This window comes from Miniopterus natalensis, chromosome 19 (genome assembly GCF_054644295.1).
Source record: "Miniopterus natalensis isolate mMinNat1 chromosome 19, mMinNat1.hap1, whole genome shotgun sequence".
Lineage (NCBI taxonomy): Eukaryota > Metazoa > Chordata > Mammalia > Chiroptera > Miniopteridae > Miniopterus > Miniopterus natalensis.
The window spans coordinates 15,048,505-15,075,570 of NC_142099.1; the positions used below are offsets into that span (position 1 = coordinate 15,048,505).

A 27,066-nucleotide genomic window follows, 5' to 3' on the forward strand; every position below is an offset into this window, starting at 1 on the left:
TGTGAGTACTGGGTTGTAATGTAAAATGTGTATTACTATAGACTGGGGTAAAAGATGTTTGAAAGTCTCTGCTTTAGATGAATTATTTCCTATCCCTTTAAAATCTGTTTCTCTATAATGCTTCTGTGCTACAACTTCTATATAATCATAATGGCCAAAGATCAGAGATATTAAACATCTCATTACTCAATCGAGAAGTTTAGTTTATTGTGTTAGGAGTTAATTATTTAATTTTCCACACAAGTAACATTTACATTAACAAATATAAAAATGACCATTCCAATAATTGCTTATCAGGAAATCATTTATACACTGAATAACATTTCTTTGAACATAGCAGAGAGCACAATCAAGCAAAAATAGGTTTCTTCACAGTCAAAAGAAACATTGCAAAACTCATGCAATAAACATTACTAGGAAGAGAACATTACTAGGAAGAGAACCCTTTGGGCATTCATTTGGAATTCATTTTTAACAAAATACACACTTCAAATAAATTCAGCTGTCGGTTTCCAAGACCACAAGAGATTAGAACTATATTATTAGAGGAGAGGAAAATTGCTGCTATGGAATTGCTGCTGGTGCAGAAGAAATGAAAAGTGACAGCCAAGGACAAGAGGGGAAACAGGAAAACTGCATATAAAAATTAAAATACATGGCACTCAGGGGCTGTTCAGCAAGGGGAAATACTTGGGCACAGTAATATTTGCAGCCTTGTATAATAAATTATCTCCAGAATTACAAACCTGAATCAATGATAACAAAACCAAATAGCTAATACAGAGCACTTGAGCCCAGGCTCTCTGGCTCCAAAGCCTGTGGTTTTAACTACTACACGATACTGCTTCTCAATAAAAATTTAAATTATGTTCATGTCATTAAGGGAAATTTAAGAATATATTTAACAAAGGAAGGATGAAACCAATTTTAAAAGACCTGCATACAAAATGATTAAATATCTCTAATGGTGTAAGCCTGGAAAACTTTAAAAAGACCCATTTCTGGCTATTGATTGTTTGTATTCTGTGTATTTTTATAATAATTTCACATATGTATAACTCCCTAACATTTACTGCATTATCTCATTTAATCCTTCCCTATTAATATGTACAATTATTATTTATATACTGGAGATGAGAAAACTGACATATGGGTTAAGTCATTTGCACAATATCATATAGCTAGTAACTGATGAAGACAATATTCAAGTCATAAAGTCTGGCTCCATAATTCTAGCTTTTAATCAGTGTGCTCTGTACTACTACAGCTGCTAGATATAGTACATATGGTTGTATTTGCTATAATGTCTCAGGGTGTACTTTTTAAGAGAGTCTGGGTTAATCCTGAAAACCCAGTTAAAATTCAGAAAAATTGAAAAAACAATTCAGGATCATTAGGCTGCTTGCTCATCAATGTGCCAGTTCTAATCCTTCCAAGCATTTACCCACCTCCTTAATGTATGGCACAGCCACGTGAGTTGTTTTCATCAATGAAAATGTAAATAAAATAATATTTATCACTTAAAGTGGAAGCCTTTAAGAGAAGTTTGCAATTTCCCATTTTTCTGCTCTACCAGTCTGTGTCCTTGACTGATGCTAACATGGATCAGCACTTTCCACTCACCCATAATGGACATGCAATATGAACAAGAAATAAACAATTGTTTTTTAAGCTACTGAGGTCTTAGGGTTGTTTATTAATAATTATAGGCTTATCCTCCTAATACATTATTAGATAGGCTTTTCCTGGATAGTGATGGATAAAAGGGCCATTTTGGGGACATGACAAAATAAAGTTAACAACATGATTTTATGTTACAAAAGTTCATGTTGAATCAGTTACTTGGAATTTGGCATATGCTTTTTTTCATAGGCTCACCTTATAAGGAGCCTACAGAAACTTATGAAAACCCATAATTTAAATAAAAAAAGGTGAAAATAACAGTGCCATGAAAATAATTAAATTAAAAGAATGTGAACTAAGTAATAGATATAAACTTGTAGACATTCTGAAGCACTTCACAGAAGTTGAAGGCACTGTTTTTTTTTTCTCCAGTTTGTATTGATTTCTCTTCAATATGGACACTTTCTCCCTTTCCTTGACCCTGGAAGATCAGTAGATACTCTATCTGTTTACTATGAATGACTGAAATTGCTTCCGTGGCTTGTAAGTGGAATGAAAAGGAAGAACTAAAGAAAATTATTAAGCAAAAGATATATGAACATTTGAAAAAACAACAAACCGCTTAAAATTCAATAACTTGTGAGCAACAAAAGACAGGGATATTTGTTAGCAAAATATGAAATGAGTATCCTGTAATTTCCCCCAAATCTCTTTAAAATCATGTTTCATAAGAGTAGGTGACTGGATATTGAAAAAAACCAAATAGACTATGAATTCCTTCAGGACAAGGACTATAATTTATTCATCTTCATACACCAGAATCTGACCTAATATTTGATACATAATTCTGCTGGATTACAATAAATGGAGAGTCACGTTATAAAATGCAAGGCCCACCAATCTTACTTTTAAAGTTTTCTGTTCTTCACTAATGCTTGTATTGCTTTGGTTCCCAAAAGCAATTTTTGAAAGTACTACTCAACAGCGTTTCTTCTAAAATGTGTAGTAAAAGTCCTGTGCAGTATTTGTGGACTGGCCAATTCACTAAACGTTCTTGGGCTAATAGACTAAAAGTTTTCCTATTCTGAGAAAAGAGTAAGAAATAAGTTAAAACTTATTTTTAAGGGGATTTGGAGAACTGGATTTTTGAATTATAGCTCTGCCTAGTCTACTTAATCATAGCCCACTTAATATCACTGTACATAGTAGTTTCCTATAGTAGTTAATAAATCCAACTTTGGCAGCAGATAGCCCTGAGTTGGAATTTGAGCTCTGCTTTTTATCAGCTATGTCATCCTGAGTACAGATCTCAGATGGGGATTCCACAAGATAATGTAATTAAAGCACAGAGCTAAATGACTGGCACAGTAAATGTTCAATGTTAATACTAGTATTATAAAGAAAATAATGATGTCAATGACAGACTGGATTAGATAGCAAAGGATAAAATTACTTTTAAATCATTGCACTACTGTCCCACTACTACTGAAAACTATTACAAAATGTTTGACTCTATGGAGAACGCTACAAAACAAGAAAGAAAATGCAATACTGAAACAAAGGAACAGAGTCTTAAAAGTGAGAATTTGCTCTCTGGTTAATAATGGCAATGGCATTTCTGGTAGAAGGGAAAAGCAGATAAACAGACATAAAAAGAGCTTGTTTAGGGAACTGTGGGGGGCTCAGCAAGGACACAGTATAAACCATGTATTGGGGAGTAGCAGGTGCCTATAAGGAAGACACTGAACAGATCAAGATCAAGGGTGCATAGTACTCTGCTAAGAAGCATTATGTGAGAGCACAGAAAAGTTAGCACTTGCATCCATCCTTGCTATGTAGATATCCTGCTAATAGCTAAAAGAAAATACTGTATTATAAACTGAATCCTCCAATACAATATTTTCTAACTCACACTATATAAAAATGCCCTTTTCTACTTAATGACAAAAAGGCGCACCAAATTTGTGTAGTTGTTAGGAGTATTTTAAAAGTATGGCAACATATAAGAAATATTTGCTGTTTTTAAAAAAATGCGGAAGAGAAAATAATTTTCCCTCTTGCTTCCCTGGTAGTAATATGTAATTGCACATTGGTTTCATCTCACATGGCTAAATGAAATCTGAGTTAACAGTTTCTATTCCAGTGTATTCTACAGCATCAGGGGAATCCTGGCACATTGTAATTTTTCATTCATTCTGATTATTTTTAAGTTCTCAAAGGACAGAATCATTTTTGTTCGACCAACTTTTCAACACACCACTCAATTTTCCAGGGATGCTGGAAAGTCTGAGAGCACTGCCAATCATTTTTAAAAAGCATACCTAGGAGTGCGGTGAGTTTGGGCAGCAGTCCAACTTGTACCATCTTATTCCTCAGTCCTGTGTCAAAGGACAGGTTCAGTAAAAGTCGGAGGGTGATATTCAGCAGATCTTCATGTTCGCAAGGTACCATTTTTACCAGTTTTTCAACAATATCCATTTCCACCTATGTAAAATAATAATACAAATACAGTGAGGTTCTGTTGCACAATAAGACAAAAAAGATTATAAATAATTATTTTTCCATTGTACCCTAAGTAATTATGTATTAATCTATATAGTCATTTTAATTCATAAACTTCTTTGAAAGCAAACTTTTGAGGTGAAAATATACATTGCCACATCATCTCTTCCTTCCTTTACCTAACAGCATCAACTGGAATACAAATTATACCGGGTTCTTGAAAACACATGGAATACCACCTAAGTGCCAGCCTAGTGCTAGAGCAAACAAGATCCTGTCTTGGCCTTCAAGGATTCCTTATATCAATAGTCTCAAGAAGAAAAACCGTATGATCATCTCAATCAATGCAGAAAAGACATTTGACAAAATCCAACATTCATTCATAATAAAAAGTCTCAACAAACTAGAAAAGAACAGAACTTAAACTGATAGAGTATCTACAAAAGACCTAGGTAACATTTTCTTAATAGTAGAAGACACTGCTTTCCTCCTAAGATCAGTAACAAGGCAGGAAAGCCCACACACAGAATTCCTTTTTAACATCATACTAAAGAGCCCCTCTCTAGTACAATGGGGAAAAAAAAGGCATGCAAATTAGAATGAACAAATAATACTTTCCATTTACAGATAATATAATTTTCTACTTAGAAAATCCCCAAGACCTACAAAGAGCCACTGCAACTAAAAAGTGAATTTAGCAAGGTCATTGGACACAAGGTCAATATATAAAAATCAACTGTATTTCTATATACTATCAATCACAACAGATGGTAACTAAACACTGTAGTGATCATTTTGTAATGTATATAAATACTGAATTTCTATGATGTACACAAAAATATAAGATATTATATATTAATTATACTGCAATAAAAAATCAACAGGAAACTAATTTCTTTTATAAAAACTACAATTATTAATGGTAAAATATTTAGGTATAAGTCTAAAAAAATATGTGCAAAATATATATGTTAAAAACTTGAAATCATGGAAGAAATCAAGAAAGACCTAAACAAATGGAGAGCTATACCACGTTCATGGATTTGAAAATCCAATATGGTTAATATATTGAATACTGTCAATAGAATCAATGCAAGCCCAATCAAGATTCCAGGATACTTTTTAAAGAAACAGACTGGTTGATTATAAATGGATATGGAAAAGTAAAGAATCTTAAATAGCCAGAATAATTTTAAAAAAGAATAACATTTGAGGCCATATACTACCTGATTTCAAAACTTACTATAAAGCTATAGTAATCAAGACAAAGAAGTATTGGTGAAAGCACAGACACATGGATCAATGGGACAGAAGAGAGAGGGAGTCCAAAAATAGAACCACACATATATAGCCAATTGATTTCCAACAAAGGTACAAAGGCAATTTCATTATGGTGTAATTCAGTGGAGAAAGAATAGTCTTTTCAACAAATGGTGCTGGAACAAATGAGTATCCGTTTCAAAACATGAATCTTAATGCATACCTAGGACCATATATAAAATTAACTAAGAACAGAAGGATCACAGACTAATAAAACAAAAGAGCAACAACATAAACCCTATAAAACTTCTTGAAGAGAATGTAGGAAGATATCTTTATTATTAAGTTAGGCAAAGATTTCTTAAATACAACATCAAAATACAACCCATTAAAAGTTATTTGATATACTGGACTTTATAAAAACTAAAACCTTCTGCTCTTCATAGAAGAATGAAAAGACAAGCCACAGAAACTAGGAGAAAATATCTGCAAAACATATAACTGATAAAAGACATATTCAAAATATAAAAAAAAACTCTCAAAATTTAATAAGAAATTAACCCAAAGAATATACATCCTCTTTGTTACTCTTAAAATCATATTCTAATGTCTTTTTGTTATACTGTATTAAAATACAAAAATTCAATTTAAATTATTAATTAAAGGATTTTTAAAGTAAACTAAATTTCCTTTAAAAATATAACTCTAAAAAGGTCAATATTAGTTCACATCAACACTAAAATGAACACATTATTTAAATAAATAATACAACCTCACAAATAGATCAGCCATCTCTCCCCACCACTCCTTTTAAATAAAATTGCCACAGGCTTCACCTGTTACTAATTATAATAAGTAATATTTTTCTTTTGAAAAAGCAACAGTACATACTGGTGTTATAGAAAACTTTATAATAAAGTAACCTGGAGAGTTTTTTAAAAAAATTAATTTGTATTTCCACTGCAGAGAATGGAATGTAAAATTGCCAGGTAGTCCAACCAGTTAAGTTAAGCACTAGACACAGCCTTCTAATCATGTCTTTCAGGTTTATAAAAGCTCAATACAAAAGGCTAAATTTAGTAATTGTTTCAACAAGTAATTCCCTCTCAATTGTATATCTATAAAATGGAATGTATAGTTAATTCTTTTATTAAACTTTCTATGTAAAAGGTCAGCTTATGAACAATCTTTGAGTAAATTTATTTCAGCCTTTAAGTAATTCTTTTTCGTGTTTCTGGCAGCTATTTAAAAGTTGCTTATACTTAAGCTTGCTAAAAGTTTTTTTTTATTTTTAAAACAACAACAACATAAAGACAAAAAATTTTTCTTGAAGGCAAAGAGAAAGAATAGGAAGCATAACCTGGAGATCTTTGAGCAAATTACTTAACCTCTCTGATCCTCTGCTATTTCATCTGCAAAATTAGGAGGTAATTCACTAAATCTAAACATGGAGGTAAAGTCCAGTCAAGCTCTAAAAATCCTGATGCTATATAATATCCTTAAATAAAATGCATTTATTCTACAATAAAAGGTGAAATGCATACCATCTATAGTAAAAATCTGGCTAATCATTCTTATGCATGGATTAACTTTCCTGAACTTCATTTTTCCTCCTTAATAAAAAATGAGGTTTGATGAGACATTTTATATTCTGAATCTCTGATCTTACCAGAAAATAATTTTAATAATATTCTTGAAATAAGTTTTGATAGAATAAACATATGTGTATTAAATATAAATTTAATCAACATATAATAGACATGCTGATGACAAATCAATTTAAATTTTGTGAACCTACTACTAAAGGTGACCTTAATCTAAACATGTAAATGGAAGACTATACTTCAACTTAAAACAAGGGGAAGCAACTATTTACCACACTCTAATTCCTCAGCAGTATATATATCCCCATGCCATCATATTCCTCTTAAATATAAGATCAGTCAATTTTAAAAAATATTTTTCATTAATCTCTCTTAAGTAAGTTCAATCTTAAAACAATATCAGACATACAGTGACCATCAATAATTATATACTAATGATAAAGTTGACAGATATTAAACACCTGTGGGTAAAATAAAATTTCATATTTCAAGTATCAGATTGAAGGCACTTATTAAAGCTGATAAATCAGTCTTAGGTCTTCAAAGAGCATACTGTATCATTCGATAAGCATAAGCTACTTCCTAGTTCACTTGATTTTAAAAGAAGAAAAAAGAATAGGAAGAAATACTGTATATTTAGACTATGTAAAGGAGAATCCATTTATACTAATAATACATAGTGACATAATGACTTATATTAGCATATAGCTCTAAAATGGTCCTCAGTGGAGGTCAGGCCAATGAGCCAATAATTTCATTTCCAGGAATATATCCTAAGAAAATAATGAGAAATATAGGCAAAGATACATGTACAAATGTGTCCACTGAAGTGTTATTTATAATAGCTAAAATTATAAACAATTTAGATATTTGAAAACAAGGTAAGGCTAATGTCTGATCTATTTAATAAAACATTGTTCTAACAAAGACTTTTTAACAACATGGCAAAGGCAGGTAATTTTTATTCTATCTTTATATATTTCTGCATTATACATATTTTTCAGAAGGTGAAATAATACACAATTAACTTGTATGTCTCAAAGACCGCTGCGATAATTCAAACAAGAAATGAAGAGGGTATAAAGAAAGAGGGCATGAACTGGCACAATGACACGTGGAATAGAAAGAAGGGATACTAAGAGCAGAATTGGCAGCTTGTGCCTCCCAGTTGAAACAGTAGGTGAGAAAGAAAAGACTGGGCTAAACTGAAATTCCATACACAAATATCAGAAATGCAGGAGAAAAAAATACTTCAGGGAAAAACAATATAAGGGCAGATGACTCTGAAGCACAATCTTAAGTTTAAATTACTTTCTATGTGTTATGTTTAACATAAAAACATTCATTCTCATACAGTATTAGAAAAAGACTTATCTTTTTCTATAAGCTTCAATTATCTGGAGTATAAAGTACAGTAACATGAAATATATTTCCAGTAAAGCCATTTAAGGGAGTTACTGCTATTGTTAAACTTTCATTCAGAATTATCTCAGTAGGGGGATAATGTGTTTACTTTTTATCAAAATATTCTAACTTGAAAATGGTAAATATGGACTGTTTCAATGTAAGTTACCATATCATTTTTATTCTCCATAAAAATGCTGAGTTTTTTCAAGAATGACACAACTAGAATAAGCAGCTCAAAATTGTCCCGATCAAGAGCCTTCACCAGCATGTGAACGATGTTCTTGTTCCTCATCTTCAGCTCTGTGCGTGTATCCTCAGCAAGATTCAGAAGCAAATAAAGAGCAACTAGAAAAGTAAAACAGATGAGAATTAAAAGACTGGCATATTGAATCAATAACTGAATAGATCATTCCTACTCACCAAAGTAACAGAGGTAGTTCTTAGAAGAGAATATATTATTTTGAAAATTTTAACTAATTCATTCATTAGAAAACATTTATTGTTATTGAGTGCTATGTTATATAAAATAAAACATATATATAAAATAACATTCTAATGATACTGAGAAGGGCACAATAACCAAAATAAGATAATGATTCCTACTCTCTTGGAGCTTAGCACTTAATAGTAATCGAATGGAAATTAAAGGAATATGTTAGCAAATAATAAAATAGGCAGATGGGGAAAAATAATTTTAAACATGTAGAAAACAAGGTAAAACTTCAGCAACTAGGGGCTGCTATGTTAAAAAGAGCTATAATCCAAAATGTATTGTACAGCTAGAGCTGAATCTGAGGATTCTAAACCATTTTTCATTTTCAAAATGATTTTCTGATAGTCACTACAGAAAAAAACTATATGAAATTCAGTAATATAATTGTTATACTAGACAAAGTTGAGGTCACTGTCTACTAGTTCTAAGTAAAATTTCTTTTAGATACCTGTAATAAAAACAACTAGGTTGTCATAACTCATATAATTGTTCCTTTCTTGACAATGAGAATTATGTAATGGGAAAATGTCCATTTTTTCTTGATGGACAGAAAGCTTCAGAGTTAAGACTTGAAAGCTTTCTGTCAGAATTATGTAGGCTATAATGGTCAACATAATATTTTTGCTTTCCTCGAGCCACAATTTTATTATTTTAGTATTTCATTTCATGTATTCTTAAAAACTATTTCTAAACTCTTATGAATAGAAGAAATGTATGCATAAATATTAAATATATTTAAATATGTATAAATATTAAATTTATTTAACAAATATTTGAGGTGGAAAGGTAATTCACACTAATTAAATACTTGCTGTATGCCAGGCACTATACTAGTTAATATATAAATAGTAACTGATTTTTTTTTTTTTTTTTTAATATATCTTTATTGATTTCAGAGAGAGAAAAGGAGAGGGAGAGAGGTAGATAGAAACATCAATGATGAGAGTCATTAATCTGCTGCAGCCCAGAACATGAGCATATGCCCTGACCAGGAATTGAACCCCGATCGCCTGGATCCTAGGTCAATGCTCAACCGCTGAGCCACGCCCGGCCGGGCCCGATTTTTTTCTTAAAGTAGAATCCAAATTGTATTTAGTCCACTTACATGCAATGTAATTACTGATATATTTGGGTTTATATCTAACATGTCGTTTTATTTTTTAATAAAATTTACTGGGGTGACATTAGTTAATGAAATTATATAGGTTTCAAGTGTACATTTCTATACTACACCATCTGTACACTGCATTGTGTGTTTACCACCCAAAGCCAAATTTCATTCTGTCACCATATATTTGACCCCCTTTACTCTTCAGTACCTCTCCTCCTTCCCCTTCCCGTTTGGTAACCATCATATATATATATATATATGTACACACACACACACACACACACACACACACGCACATATATATTTATATGTATATACACATACACACATGCACTATATATAATACACACAATGGAATATTATTCATCTATAAAGAGAGAAGGATATTCTGCCATTTGTGACAACACAGATGGACCTTGAGGGTGTTTGCTAAATGAGATAAGTCACACAGAGAAAGACAAATGCTCTAAGTTCTCACTTATATGTAGAATCTACAATAGTTGAATTAATAGAAACAGAGAGCAGACTGACGATTACCAGGGGCTGAGTTGTGGGGGGAAATGAGGAGATATTAGTCAAATGGTACAAACTTTCAGTTATTAGATGAATAAATTCCAGGGATCTAATGTACATATAGCATGATGACCAGAATTAACAATATTGTATTATACAGCTGAAGGTTGCTATGAGAGAACTTAAATGTTTTCACCATAACAGTAACAACAAAATGGTAATTACCTGAGGTAAAGGATGTGTTAACCTTATTGTGGTAAACATTTTGCAATATATATATAGATCAAATCATCCCATTGATACCTTAAACTTACACTGTCATGTGTCAATTATATCTCTAAAGCTGAAAAAAATCAATAGCTACAAAGCAAAAACTGAATGTACACTTGAAAGCCCCAGATCATTCTCACTAACCCTTGTAAGATTTTGCCTGTCATGAATGCAAAACCATACTAGTGAACATGTAAATTTCAATAACCTCCCAAAGAAGACTCTTTTTTATTAAAGAGAAATACTTCGAAAATTTTTATATCAATCTTCTACGAAAGCAACAAAATAATTCACTATTTAAGTATGTAAGGGTTTGAGAGAAGATTCTTACTATTGAAAAGATCACACAATGGATTAAAAATCATCTCTGAGTAAATAAATAACAAGTGTCTATATATTTAAAAACTGAGTGGGTCTTTTGGTAGAAAACAGTAAAATTTAAAACATTATTACCGATGCTAAAGACACAGAATTTGTAGCATATTAAAATGTATAAAACTCTCAATTATTCTGGTATTAGCTTTACTGATCTGACAAAAAATGGAACTAAAAGTAGAGTAAGCATGTTGTTTTTCTCAGTGTTTAAGAAAGGCAGGGGTGGGTGGGTGGGGAGGGGAGAGATTAACAAAAGAATTTATATGTATAAATGCATAACCCATGGACACAAACAATACTGTGGTGAAGGTCTGGGGTGGGGTGGGGGGGAGTGCAGGGTAGAGGGGGTCAATGGGGGAAAAAGGAGACATCTGCAATTCTTTCAACAATAAATATAAATTAAAAAAAAGAAAAAAGAATTCGTACCTCGTAAGAGCTGTTCCTGTTTTACCACAAGCCCCTGGTATTTTTTAAAGGTTTTTTCATACTCTTTTCTCAAGGTTTGGTTTTCAGGGTCTTCATCAAGTAAACAAGCTAAGGATCTTCCATATTCACTGAAACAAAGAAACCCTACTGGAAAATACTATGAAGAATAGCGCTATTAAACTGTATGTGCAACATTATCCAGTTATTTACTCTAACAGTTTAACTAAAACGGTATTCTCTGCACAATAGTTGTGTTAATTGTGTCATAACAGGACTTCTTAACCAAGGGTTCAAGGATGTGCTTCGAGTCCTTGGGTAAACACATGTTTGGGCTTCAACAAGTACTTGAATCCCCAGAAATCACATGCTAGTATTTTATGTATGTGCACAAGTCTCTAACTTTCAACAGATTGGCAAGTGGGTCCATGTACCAAAATGATTACTGCCTTAGAGAGTGATTTAGTTAACAGACTACTGAATTCCACTTCACACAGATGCCCAGAATAGTCAAAGGACGTGGACTAGGTTTAAAGCCTTTTAGCACCCTCTTCAGAACAGATGCGAAAAAAGAAATATGCCAAAGTTAGAGGTAAACAAAATTTTAAAATTACATCTTATTGCCCCAAACAGTCTCCTGGACATCTGCAGAAAATAACCAGTTATTTCAGTCTGACTTAAAATCCCCAAGCTCTAAAAACAACTCCCCTATTGAATGCTACTTGCATTAAAACACAAAGAAACTTAAAACTTAATAAAATAGCAATATTTTAAGATAAATGGCCAGAATTCTGATAGTTCATTTTATATTCCTTCAATTACTGTAATCCAGGGATTCTAAGACACATTTTCCCACATCATAACATCTCCAGAATTGTGTCTTATAATCCACAATGTGCCAGAGTTTAATGGAAGCATTTTTTTCATTAGTGGTTCATAAATAATGGTACATATAACAACCAATGGTATCTGACAATTATAGGAATATGATATGTCCGAAAGTATCAGGAACCAAACAATAACAATGTATAACTTAATGGTTCCTTAAAGTCTCATTAGCGGTCCTCTATGCACCCCTCCAGTTTAAATGAATTTTAGGTACATTCAGGAGACTTGGGACTCCAGAAAGAATCTAAAATCTCCAGGATTTTGAGTTATCCATGTGGTTTAAGGTAATGTCAGAAGATTATAGCATATTCAGGAAATTTCTAAACCTTGAAAGATCCTAATTAAGTAAAGTGAAAGCTTATGTATGTGTGAGGTGTGAGGGTGCATTTTTATAGTGTCTTGGGGATTCCATGATGGGGAGGGAAAGAAACATATGACACTTTGAACAATAGGAATAATATTTTAACTTTTTAAAAGAGATCAATACACTTGGGGATAAAAGGAAAGTTATCAGTATGGGTTGGTTGTTGATCTGCAAAAGATGTCATATAAGGACAGGCATGAATAAACCAGGACCTCAATTTAGAAGAATTAGTTGTAGAGGCAATATGATAAATATCTTCAAATATAATACATGTGATGTTGAAGAAAATATCCTATTCTATATTGCTTTAGTATGCAAGATTAGAACCCAGGGATAGAAGTTCTTGAGGAGTAGACTTTGGTACACTAAGCAAAGAACACTATAATAAATAGAATACCACATCACAGAAAGAGCTAAATGAATAAGCAGTGACATTGTTAAGGAAGAGACTAAATAACCCATTTGTAAGGGAAGTTGCAGAAATGATTCCTCTATTGAAAGACAGGTTAAAAATACATAATCTTTAAGATTCTTTTCATAGTTCTATCATTTTGTAGTCCTCTCAAATTTGTATGTACTAAGAAAAGTATTATTGTGATTAGAAACACAGAGTTTAAAACAAGGTTCATCACCAAATTTACATCCATTCCAATCAAAATCACCTATTACAGAGAAGGAACTACATAGGAAACAGTAATGAGCGAGACTTGAGCTAACCAAAGGATCTTAGGGCACATAAGTGTAGCTACTTAGAGATTCACCAATTCAATATCCAGGACCACTAATTTTTACTCCCTCTATCTTATCGACTAACCAAAGTTGAAACGAGATAAAAAAAAGTATATGTCAAATTATATTCATTCTGACAGTTTCAATCTTCACCTAACCTTTAAAACACTCTTGCATTTTTCATGTACTGTGAATGCAAAAAAAGAAAAAAAAATCCCAACTATCCAAACCTCATAGCAACAGGCAACAACAGTGGGGTGAAATACCACTCTAAAAGGATATCAGCTTTCTTCTTCTTAGAAAGTTCTTCTTGCCAAAGCTCATGTCTTTTTAATTCATGATCAATGATATTCATACACAAAGCTCCAATTTTATAGTGAGTGATAAGTCCATGAAACTGAGAAAAGCTTTAAAGAAGAGATTTTAGTATGTATTTAATGGAATACATTTTGTGGGTTCAGGAAATTTGTTTAGGGTAAACACTAGTACAAACAGTGTAGAAAATAAATTTGATATACATATTTCAATAAATAAATATACCCATAGCATACTAGAAATACTTGAAATTATGAGATTCCTTTAACTATATTTTAACATATTACCCTGACCCAAAATGAAATTATTTTTAAGTTAGAAATTAAACAAAACACATTTATAATTAACAACCATTTAAACTATTCAGATACTATCAAAATAAATTTTCAGACTACCATCTAACAAAACTAATACTATAACAGTACTATTATTAAATAAAACTGATACCAAAGAATAAAGTAGGAAAGTATTAGCAATCATGCCCTGGCTGCATAGAGCATCGTCCCAATTTGACAAGGTTGTGGGTTCGATCCTCAGTCAGGGCACATACAAAAATGAACCAATAAATGGATAAATAAGTGGAACAACAAATCAATGTTTCTCTCTCTCTCTCTCGCTCCCTACCTCTTTCTCTAAAACCAATTAAAAACATTTAAAACAAGTATTACCAGTCATGTTTTACATATGTTTCCTAGACAATTCATTCATCCAAGTATTTATTCAGTAAATATTTATTACCTAATTCTGGACATAATTTTAGACTAGAGGAAGGCAATTCTCTAGAAATTAGCTAGAGACTTTTTACAATGTCTCAATAAACATCTTTCTAAAGAATATACGTGTAAAATAATATATATGAATGCATAACATTTACTGGCACTTACTCTGGGTCAGACTTTATTCTAAAAGCTACCTGAAAGATGATACTATTACTACTATTCACAGCTTACAGATGAGGTAACCAAGGCACAGAGAAGTTAAGTAATGTAGCCAAGATCACACAGCTAATAAATAGCAGGGCTTAAATTCAAACCCAGACAGTCTATGTCTAGAAACCATACTCTTAAACTCTAAACAATTATACCATCCTACTCTGTGTATGTGCGTGTGATGAGTGGGCAGGTGTGCATACATGCATGCACGTGCTCACATGTACATGCATGGCTGAGTACAGACTAAATTAAAGACAGAATAACAGAGAGGACAGAGGATCGAAAATAGAGTAAGAGTTCAGAGGCAAAGCATGGGCAGACACACAGAGGACTTAGTAAACCAATGATCTACACTCTAAACCAATGTCATACATACGGAGAAATACAGATAGACTAGTACTTGTATTTTCTAATTTTAATACTTACCTGGAAAAACAGAAAAAGATGTAAATTATGTTTGTAGCTAATTCAACACTTTGCTTCCAGTCTTCTCTCAGGACTCTTGCTAGTGCACCAAGGGCAGTTTCTAAAGAAAAATGGGACATGCAAAAATAATCATTCACCTTGCCTCTGGTATAAAGAGTGATTGGTTTTAAATGTCTACTTATTAATAAATAACAAAGCTAAGATAGAACTGGGACAAAAAGTAGGATGCTTCTTTCCAACACAGAAAGCTATTTTTAAAACTGAAGTTCAACTTTTACTTGAAAACTCATAACATGCAGCTTTAAGTCTATTACTGTAAAAAGGAAAATAAAATATGATTTAGATAAAGTAGTATAAATATATTTTGGGTGACAATAAAATAATAAGACCATTTATTTCTTGAGTTGAATTTCCACTTATAATCTTGCTACAGCAGTACCAATTTTTTTCTTTTTTAACATCTGATTTAAGGTGTTTGTGAATAAGTAAAAAAACTAGAACAACTCTAAAAACATAATGAGCAGTTTAGCAGGCTAACACTAGCTCCATTAAAGCAAATTAATAACCAAATAAAAGTTATACACAAAATAATAAGTCTAATATTTTAATATCATGTTAAATCGATGCCAACAGACATAAGTAAAACAAAAATCTTTCACAAAATTAGCTTCAGGGTAGATTAATAAACATCCATGCTAGATTTTTATCTTGAGAAAAGTGAAATTAATGAATTAACAAGAATTACCACATATTAAGTAAACATAAAGTAATGAGACTGTTTTCAAATTAGTGTTGTTACATGGCCTACCAATTCTTAAAATAATAAAAATTAAATAGAATATCTGTGTTATATATAATTCATAATTGAACTTTCTTTGGCACTCAGGATCTATTATACTTCATGAACTACATTATCAGTATTTATCATTGTAATGAAAGTGTTCAATTAATTTGAGCTTTCAGGCTATTCAGACTATGAAACAATAAGAATTCACTATGATATTAATCTCCTTTGTAAGAAAATTTTTTAACAAACTAAAAAAATCCTGTAATGGCATTTCGTGTTATTCATATTCACAATGCAGAGCACATATAATATATACTTGTCTCCAAAATCATTCTAGAATCAAGTAAATAGACAAAAAGCTCCAAAAAGTCCTACCTAACAAAGAATCTGGGCATTTCACCACTATAAACCAGAGGAAACAGGATTTCATAGAATATACTTTGGAATTAATGAACTATAGTATCATGACTTAGGCATAGGGTCAGTGACCTACTGTTCAATTTTTATTTCATTTTTATCCTTTAGTATAGAATAGAGAAATATCTCGATAAAATTGCAGCTACAGGAATTATACATGAGCTATCAAGAAATAGCCAAAAGAAAATTAGAGTTTATAGAAGGCATAATTAAAATTCCATTATGAATTTTTAGAGAATATAATAAAGGAAATGTACAAAATACACAAGAAAATCACAACTATGGTATCTCTGAAAAACAACACCCTAGCAGCAACTGGAGGAGGCAGAAGAGTTTGGTGCACCCCAAATCCCTACTCCAGAGAACTGGCACTCTCTAATCCATCTGGATGCTTGCTGAAAAGCTCTGTTCTCAGCGTTTTCTTTACTTGACCTGACTCAGAGCTTGCTCTGTGCAGTCCACGGCATTTGTTGAAAACTACTCGTAGAGACGTGGCAGTTATGTGCAGCAGCCTTGCCAGTTGTAGTTAACAAGAGGCTGACCTAAATCTTTAACAGGAATAATTGGAAAAAGATATTCACAGGGTCTTTGAAAAACTCCAACATATTTCTGGGATTCTAGAAGGCCATGCACATGTGCAGGAATATGCAATTGCCAGAGAAAGACCAGAGAAGAACCTAATCTCTCATCTCTGGACAACCTTAAGGCAATGTACAAGCAGAAAGTGAAGATAAGGGTATAAACTACCTGCCTGTGCACTGAAGACATGCCACAACACACACACACACAGACACACAGACACACACACACACACGGCCCCTCAGCAAAGGCTGGGGCATGCAGTGCCAGGCATTTAAGGAAATCTCTATCTAATCACTACAGAAATAATCCAGGAAACTCATTAAACAAATGAACAGCAAAAATAAGCCCTGGAAGGAGTAGGAATCAGATTTTCAGAGTTTCCACAACATTATTTCAAAACAACAATAAAAAATACAAGATATACAAACAAATAGGACAGTATATCTTTTAATCAGGAAATACAGCAGTCAATAGAAACTGTCCATGAGGAAGCTCAGATATTGAACTTATGAGACAGAGATTTAAAATCAGCTATTGTAAATATATTCAAAGAACTAAAAGAAAACATACTGAAAGAATTAAAGAAAAGTATGAGAAGGTTAGAGAATGTCTCACCAAACAAAGAATATCATAAAAAGATACACATTATTAAAAAATAAACCAGTGGAAATTCTGCAATTGCAAATTACAATATATGAAATAAAAAATTCATTAAAAATCATAACAGCAGATATGAACCAGAAAAAGAAAGAACAAATGTAAAGGCAGGTCAATTAAAATTATCTAGCTTTAGGAACAGAAAGAAAAAAGAATGAAAAATAAATAAACAGGGCCTCAAAGACCTGGGGGACTTCAGCAAGAATAAACAAAATGGGAGTTCCAAGAGGAGAGAAGAATGAAAAAGAGTACAATGAATAGTTAACAAATAATGGCTAAAAACTTCCCAAGTTTGCTGAAAAACATTAATCTGCACATCCAAGAAGTTCCACAAACTCCAAGCAAGATAAATTCAAAGATATCAACACCTAAACACATCATAGTCAAACTGGCAACAGCCAAAGGCAAATAATTTTCTTTCTAATTTTAATATTTATAACTATAAGTTACCATTTAATAGCAGTTCTTCTAAGTTATCAGGATTTCGAGCAAGTTGCAGGATCAAAGCAGAACCCCGAACCTTGTCAGGAATATCTTCATACAATAACTCAATGTATTCATCCATGTCATTAATGTTAGCAACTTCATCAATCTGAAACAAAGAGGGAGACAGTACTCCAAAAGAACAATAATGCTGAACAGAGCCACTGTCAAAGAAATGATATTTTGTGATCAATATATTGACTTTCATAGTAATACACAAGTTTTCAAAGGACTCATAGTAGGCATCTTTTTGTAGAGGGGGAAATTAGACCTTTGGGTGTTAGGACTCTAATACAAAAGTAATTATAAACCATATGATAAAATGGGATATATATAAACTCTAAAACTGGTCTGTCAATTATAAAATATTTTAAATGTGATGCAAAGTAACTTGTATCACTACAATGAACAATATTTCAAAACATAAAAAATATTTAAAACACTTCACAATTTATTTTTCTATCAAAATTATCTAAAAAACATACCCAATAAATTTTGCCTTTATCAATTAAATACTGATTTTCTACCTTTTCAGGCACTTCTAAGTTCAGTCATTTTTTAAAAATTATACATCTGTTTAATGTGACTGTATGAATTATTGATGGTAAAAGGGAACACCTTACAATCAGATTTCTATTAGATCAGAATATAGTCTTACCTCCATTCCTTCAAAAGGAGGTGGATCTTTAGGCTTGCTTGACTTTTCTTTTTTTTCTGTAAAAAAAATATATATATATATTTTTTTTTTAATGAGAAGAACCAGGTTTTTAGCACTTCTGAGTAATTTTTATTTTCAGCAGCTTATTAACTCTAGCTAAGCTGGGGATCTTAAAACTGAAGTTAATGAAATAATCTTTTTTTCCTATGTATAAAATAATGCTCACCTATAATCCATCTGTTCTACTGAGAATACACTAAGGAGGGTATAAATAAATAAAAACAAATATTCCCCAACTTATGTCAGGCAACACTTTTAACTTCCTCCCTGGTTGATTTTTTGGGTAGATAGCTAAACTGGCCAACAAGAAGCAAAAGTCTTTTCTCTCGTTCCCCCGCCTAATTCACATTTAAGTGGGAATATAAAAATCAGTAAGGCAAAGAAAAAGTGAGTTGAGTAGTATTAAAACTAAAATAAAATTAACAAACAAAAAGAAAAAGAAATAACTTGGGTAAAGTTAAAAGCTAAAATAAAGAGTAGTTGCTGATTCTTTTAAACAAGTAAAATTGGGATCATAAATTAAAAGGCAAATATTTAATATTTGTGTTAATCCTCACTTGTTTCCAAATAAATTCAAGAGTATCCAAAGGTGTTGAACACAATTTTGAGCCATTTGTATACTCAATTATTTTATTTATGGCAGAATTTCATTTTTTAACAAAAAATTATCAAAACTACTTCACTGATCTGGGTTAACCCAAGCAATGCATGTACATTAAAATAAGTTCAAATAGTACCAAATTTTGATTCTGTAATTAGCAAATATGTTTTATATATAATAGAAATTAGCCTTGATGGTTTTCAGAGAATAGTGGCCATTATAGATAAGATTATGCTTCTCAAGAGCTAGATTTTGCCTCAAATAAGTAATTATGACAGTGGTTTTAATTAAGCAAAGAAAAAATTGCTTAAGGTAAAGAATCATATAATCAAATACATATTATTATTTTGTTTCACTCACTTCTAGAGCAATATTTCTGACTTTGAAGTAGTGAATACTAAGTAAAAAGTTAAGAAAAGTAGTTTTTAAAAATAACTATAGCCCAGCCAGACATGGCTCAGTGGTTGAGCAATGACTTAGGACCCAGGAGATCAAGGTTCGAATCCCGGTCAGGGCACATGCCCAGGTTGCAGGCTCGATTCCCGGTGGTCAGGGGAGTGCAGGAGGCAGCTGATCAATGATGAGACTCTTATCATTGATGTTTCTCTCTCTCCCTCTCTCCCTTCCTCTCTCTGAAATCAATAAAAATATATTTTTAAAAAAGTATATATTTAATATAGTATAGCATTTCATATGTCTTCAAATATTAATACCTATACAGAGAAATATATTAATTTGACCTAACTTATCCATATATGATGATACGAAAATTTTCCTCATATTCCCCTAATTTCCGAGGAAGGAGATGAGAAGACTGATTTACTCTGAAAACTCAGTGAAAAGCTATTCTTTAGTTTAAAGATATTTTATTATAAATGCCACTGGAATTATATTAATTTGGCATTAGTAAAGATCAATTTTAACTATTTTGTACCACCCACAATAAGTACACACACATCTTTAAAAAGTACAGGATTTACTTTGCTCACTTTGAAGTTATTTAAATTATTGAAAATGTTATCTCTCATCATTTATAGACATCTTAGCAAGAATACACTAACATAAAATATTTAATAAAAATTCTTCTTGCCCTGGCCAGGTGGTACAAGTTGGTTGGATCACTATCCCGTACACCAAAAAGTTTTCAGGGTCAATCCCCAGTCAGGCGCATACAGGAGAAAACCAATCAGATCTTTCTCTTTCTCTTTCTCTCTCTCTCTCTCTCCCCCCCCTCCCGCCCCCCTTCCTCTCTCTCTAAAGATCAATGAAAACATATCCTTGGGTGAGGATTTAAAAAAAATAAAACTCTGCTTGATATTTCCCTTATAGCACTTACTAATAATTAACAAGTATACACCGAGTGCCAGTTATGTAGTTGAAAGCAATTAAGTTCAAAATGCTTAATTTTGCTTTTAAATAAGTTCACAGCCATCCAATTCACTCAACAAAAACCTATTGATCATGTGAGTTAAAAACTGTATTTAGGGCTAACTAATAAAAGTGTATGTTAGGCACAAGGCATTTTATTTGCTGTGGATAGAGAGAGAAAACTAACTTGAAAAAAGTTTAAACAAATTTTCGATTCCATTTTTTTACTTAGTACAATCAAAACTTAATCCTTTATAAGTTATTTCAAAGGCACCATATTTTGGAACTCACCCATGGTGAAAAAAGACATGTAAAAGTAATACTATGCAATGGAATAACCAACCATTCAATAATCTGAGATGATTTTGCATTAAAATGTCTGCATTTTTATTTTGTTTCATTTTTGGCTTAGATTATTTGAAAATGTCGTCTATAAATAATCAATCACTTGGCTCTAATATTTTATTTTATTTATTTAAAAAAAATTCTTTTTTTAACCTTCACCGGAGGATATTTTTTCCATTGCTTTTCAGAGAGAGTGAAAGGGAGGAAGGGAGGGAGAGAGAGAGAAAGAGAAAGGGAGAGAAACATCGATGTGAGAGAGGCACATCAACTGGTTGCCTCCTGCATGCATCCCAACTTGGGCTGGGGATTGAGCCTGCAACTGAGGTCAGTGCCCTTGATGGGAACTGAACTGGAGACCCTTCAGTCTGTGGGCTGATGCTCTAATCACTGAACAAAACCAACCAGGCTTAGCTCTAATATTATAATGGCTTAATTCTTGTATGAGGGAATTGAAGATAGAAGAATGATAGCAACAGAGACATTGAGGAATGAAAAGGTGATATTTTCCTAAGAAAGATTTAGAAAACATATCTTTAGGATAGTCTAAAGCATATGACATATATTTTAACATTTAAATACTAAGTCATCCATTCAAATAATAAACTAAAGGTCAATAAGAAATTGAGAAAACATAAATCTAGTTGGAGTAGAGAAAGTAGGTTTTCTGCCACAAATTCTCTCCTTTTGTTATTCCAGAATCAGTATGACAGATATTTGCTTTTTTATTCCTTATTTCAGCATATGTGCACCCAAGCCCCCGCACGCACACACACACACAATATGAAATAGAAACATCATTTTGTTGGAACCATCTAATATAAAGCTCAACGTGTAGAAAACGAGTATGCTTGTCTATTCTTTCATTTACTTACTCACAGAACTAGCAAAAACAAAACACACACACACAAAGATTTATCTGAAGTGCAAACTACAGTCAAACAAGTCTGGTTTTGAATTAAAAAGTCAGAACTCACCCTTTCCTGACAAGGAATCGCGACGGTTCTGGAGATAGTAGAGCAGCTGCTCTACCTCATTCAGTTTTGAGGGATGAATGAGTTTACATTCTTCAACCACCTTCCGTGCCAGCGAAGTTATATCTGTGTTGGCATTGAGACTCTTAAGACGAATGCTGCAAGCACATCAGAATATTCTAACTCAGGTATTATTAGAGTAAGCGGTAAACAATGTTTCATTAAATAAATAATTTATAAAGCATTTAAATGTACATTACATAGACTCTTTTAGTAAAACATAATAAAGTGTTAGATATAATTAGTCTTAGAACAATGCAAAGCAAAGATTTTCTTTGAGCTGGACAAATGTGGTAACAAAAGGAACAGAAAACCTACATCAGCCTCTTCCAGGAAGAATGGCATTTTGGAAGACCTCATTTTAAAGCAGTCTTTCTGATGTAATGCATATAAAGTCTTTAGTCTTTGGATGTGAGAATTCATGTTGCCAAAAGTGAATCACTTTCTGATCACAGTCATGAAATCATTTATGTTTTTCAGTTAGGCACAAGATATAATATTGATCATTTCGGATTCAGCTATTCTTGTGGAAATTATGTAGAAGGAAGAAGAAAAGAAGCAGGATACATTTTAAAGCCTATATGAGGAATTCTGAGGAACATTTTATACTTGTTAGTACATTAAAAAAATAATAAACCAGCTTCTTCTTCCTTTTTAATTTAGTCCAGGAGATTCACTGGAAGATAAATTAAAAAAAGGTTGTTCAGAGTCTGGAAACAATTGCCCGTTCACATGAATTTATAGCACCACGGAGAGCTATGAAAACATAAATTTAGGTTCAGGGTGAAGACTCAAGCAGATATGTTCATGCAAGGCTCAGATTCAAAGAGAGAAACATAAGAAAGTAGCCATTGTATAGTATTATTTCTTGGTAAAGATGGCCAATATTTGGAGAGATATCAAGGTGTTAAGAGGCAGCAAGGACACAGATGTTAGAAAAAGGTCCTGTACTAAGCATCTGTGAAATCATCATTCAGATGTAGGTGTTCTCTCCAGAAACAAGTTGAGTAGGGTGCGTTAGAAATTATTCACAACTATATAGTCATCCTTAAGCCTGGTCCTCTTGGGATTCTACAAACTACCTGATAGCCTTTAATAAATTCCTTTTATGTTTAAATTTGCTACAATGGCTTCTAATGTTTGCAACAAGAACCCTAGCAATACTCTGTCCCTTTATTTGAATTTTTTTGGTTGTTTACATTTCTACCTTGTCTTTTAAAGTCTTGATTATATTTCTGTATAATTTTACTGCACATCTGAAGACAGAGGTAGAAAGGAGAGTCCATTCAGAGAAAAACTCTCCAAAGAACTTTCCATGTTTAATTTTATCTAGGACCATGGAAATCTTGACGGATTCTATAAAATCTGATTAAGAAGAGGCACAATAGAAACACTTTAAACATATATTTTTAAAATTTCTTACTAGTTTTTTTCAGAACAGTTTTAGGTTTACAGAAAAATTGTGCATAAAGTATAGAGTTCCCATATATACGTCCACTAACCCCCCAATACAGTTTTTTTGTTATTACCACCTTTGTTACAACTGATGAACCAATATTGATACATTATCAATTTATGTCCACAGTTTGCATTAGGATTTACTGTGTTGGATAGTTCTGTGGGCTTTGACAAATGCATAATGTCATGTGTCCACCATTATAGTGCTATACAGCATAGTTTTACTGCCCTATACATGTTCTGTGCTCCACCTATTCTCTCCTCCCCCACCCCCTGAACCCCAGACAACCTCAATTTTTTTACTTTAGTTTTTCCTTTTCTAGAATGTTATGTAGTTGGAATCATATAGAATGTAGCTTTTCCAGTCTGGCTTCTTTTACTTAGTAATATGCCTTTAGGTCTCCCCATGTCTTTTCATAACTTGCTAGTCAGTCTCTTTTTAGTGCTGAATAATACTTGATTGTATGGACGAACCACTGTTTGCTTATCTGTTTGCCAACTGAAGGACATGTTGGTTGCTTTCAACTGTTGACAATTATAAATAAAGCTGTTATACACATTCATGTGCAGGCTTTTTTGTGGGCATAAATTTCCAATTCATTTGGGTTAATATTTAGGAACACAATTGCTGGATCATATGCTAAGTTTATGTTTAGCTTTGGAAGAAACTGCCAAACTGTCTTCCAGAGTGGCTGTACCATTTTATACTTCTACCAGATTTTTCTATTTCTTTTTAGATCTATTTTCTACCAACATATATATTAGCAATCTGATTCATTTTATTTTCATTAACAGTAATAGACAGATTTTCCTCTTTTAGTGTTTCAGAAAATGTTACCTGGATGTTTACTGTATTATTCCTATAATAAAAAAACTAGAATCTTCATTAGGCAGCCCATATCTATTAAGAACACCAAAAATTCACAAGAAAAATACTCATTATTTTTAGACTATAACCATCAGTTTCTCATAAAGAAATCTGCAGAAACTGGGACTCTGTTGAAGATGGGCTTATATACTCCTTTGCCCAATAAAGAAGACTAAAATACAAGTCTTCTTGACCTGGGCCATGGCACTGATTAGCACCTAATTTTTTTTTTTTTAGGCTTTTTAAAAAAATTTATCTTTATTGTTGAAAGTATTACAGATGTCCCCCTTTTCCCCTCCATTGCCCCCTTCCACCCCACCTCACCCCGCACTCCAGACCTTCGCCACACTATTGTCTGTGCCCATGGGTTATGCATGTATTCATATAAATTCTTTGGTTAATCTCTCCCCCCCACCCCCTCACTCCCGACTGACTACCCAAATTTAATGACAGTTTCACTTTATACCTCTCTCAACCTATATGAGTGTCCCCTCCAAACACCCCAACCCCCAACCCAGCTGCTGCCATTGATAAAACCTCTTGAGCTATCAACAGGCCACATTCTGCTTTTGGTCCCACAACATGATTGCTCTCCAGATCGTGTGCAGCCAGGACGGAGTGTCCCAAAATTGTGGTCCTTGGGTTTTTCCCTTATGGATGTTTAAATCCACTTACTGCAGCCACAGTAGGTAGTAACTTTTTCTAGCTCGCTGATGCTCTAGTAAATGCATTCCTTGTCTAGAAAGATTTCAGGTTTTCAAACACTAACAGCATTCTCATTTAACTCTAGTTAAATAAGGTTGCTGACTGCATTCTCAAGAACTAAAATCTATATTTCTCTCATGAAATGTAGATGTAGGAGGTTCTAAAGGCAAAGACCTTGCTCTGCTGGCTTCTATTTGGCAGTCAAATTAATAAGTTGTCAAGAAATTTTTCACATTTTCAAAATGTTCAAAACTCAGGCAGCAATTACAAACACACAAATGGAAGAGAGAAGGTGTGAGAAAACACAAAAATATGTGAGCATGTGAGTTAGGATCTACCGTGTATGTGTGCATACGAGTGTATTTCTCTTCAATCTAGCAAATTATCCGAAGACTCAGTTATTTTTAATGAATTATCTGTGTGATTTAGTCTCCTCACCCAAGAAGAAGACAAATTAGGGATATTAATAGATACTAGGCAGCTGCTCTTTTGGGCTGCTATACACCAAAGTTTCCCAATTGCAGCACTATTAAAATTTTGGGCCAAATACTTCTTTGTTTGTAGGTGGCTACCCTGTGCATTGTGGGATCCTCAGTAGCACCCTGGTCTCTTTCCATTAAATTCCCTTAGCACTGCTCTAGCTTTGACAACCAAAAATGTCTTCAGGTATTGCCAAATGTCACCTTGGGGAGGGTGGACAGGGCGGATCAGAACCAGTTGAGAACCACTGCTATACAGAATAAAATTCAGTGCTTCTCAGTGTGCTAAATACTATCACATGCACTCCTAGCAGTCTGAATACACTTAATACCACCGAAACACACTAAAATTCTTTTTAACTACTTCCCAAACCAAACTTTTTATGGTGGGAAGAAGGCTGGGAGAGAGTGTTAGGTAATCTCAGACTTCTTTTACTTCCAGACAACTATGGAAGGAAGGCGAGATCATTACCAGCACAACTGCAGACTAATGAAAGAGGCCAGTTCCCAAGGTGCTCCTCAAAGTATTACAAATGAAGAAAGGACAGTGTGTAGGGTATTGGGAGACATAAGCTCAATTCATTGTGTCAGAAAATGCCTGTCTTACTGGGATCTTCTAGAGGGCCAGGTTTTTCAGGGATGAATGCAAGGTGCATGCCCCAGTTGGGAATTTTGGAAATCATACCACTTTCTGCAATTCCAGGGAAGAAGGAAGAAAAGAGGATTCCCACATTAAAAAAAAAAAAAAAAAGGAGGATCCCCCAAAATACAAATTTCCTAAATTAAGCTAAAAATTCCCACATAAACATAACTTTTAAAATGGATTTCACAAATTTTAGCTTATATTCTATTATATGTGTTTACAAATGGGGTAAATCAGAACACGTGTTTTTCAGTAGGTTCCTATTAAGCTTACATAGACATGATCTTCCCTGAAATAAATATATCTGTATCTATAGTTTAATGTTGTCTCTGCTTCACTAAAATGAAGTATGCCATAAACATTTGCCATTTGTGCAGATTTAAATAATTTCAGATTTCTATAAAATTTGTATAAGGTTCACAACTTTCAAAATGCATACGGGTAAAGAAAACTTACATTTTTTGGCATTCTTTTCGTTCTCCCAACATGGGATCCCCCATTTCTCCAAGAATGGTAGCTTCCACTTCATATTGAACGACGAGTGCTTTTTCTGATGGATGTACATCAATATTTCCTCCTTTAACTTTCCTGCAATGTAAAATAAAAACAGGCATAGATGGATCAAAAACTCATAAAATGCTATGGTCTTTATCTAGGTTCTAGTTCCAAAAACATGTGGGCTGGATTAA

The 27,066-nt window shown here is 32.9% G+C and overlaps 1 protein-coding gene across 2 annotated transcripts in view; it reads right to left on the reverse strand.

Moving 5' to 3' along the window:
- KIFAP3 (kinesin associated protein 3) overlaps positions 1–27,066 on the reverse strand; it is a 100,738-nt gene that overhangs the window by 67,589 nt on the left and 6,083 nt on the right. For both annotated transcript variants that reach the window (XM_016221445.2, XM_087827751.1), the window contains exons 2-10: positions 26,834–26,965; positions 22,168–22,322; positions 18,820–18,875; positions 18,129–18,270; positions 15,236–15,335; positions 13,845–13,969; positions 11,585–11,683; positions 8,563–8,741; positions 3,945–4,107 (exon numbers count right to left, since the gene is read on the reverse strand). In XM_016221445.2, the coding sequence (XP_016076931.1) occupies positions 3,945–4,107; positions 8,563–8,741; positions 11,585–11,683; positions 13,845–13,969; positions 15,236–15,335; positions 18,129–18,270; positions 18,820–18,875; positions 22,168–22,322; positions 26,834–26,965 (1,151 nt within the window). The remainder of the gene's footprint in view (positions 1–3,944; positions 4,108–8,562; positions 8,742–11,584; positions 11,684–13,844; positions 13,970–15,235; positions 15,336–18,128; positions 18,271–18,819; positions 18,876–22,167; positions 22,323–26,833; positions 26,966–27,066) is intronic.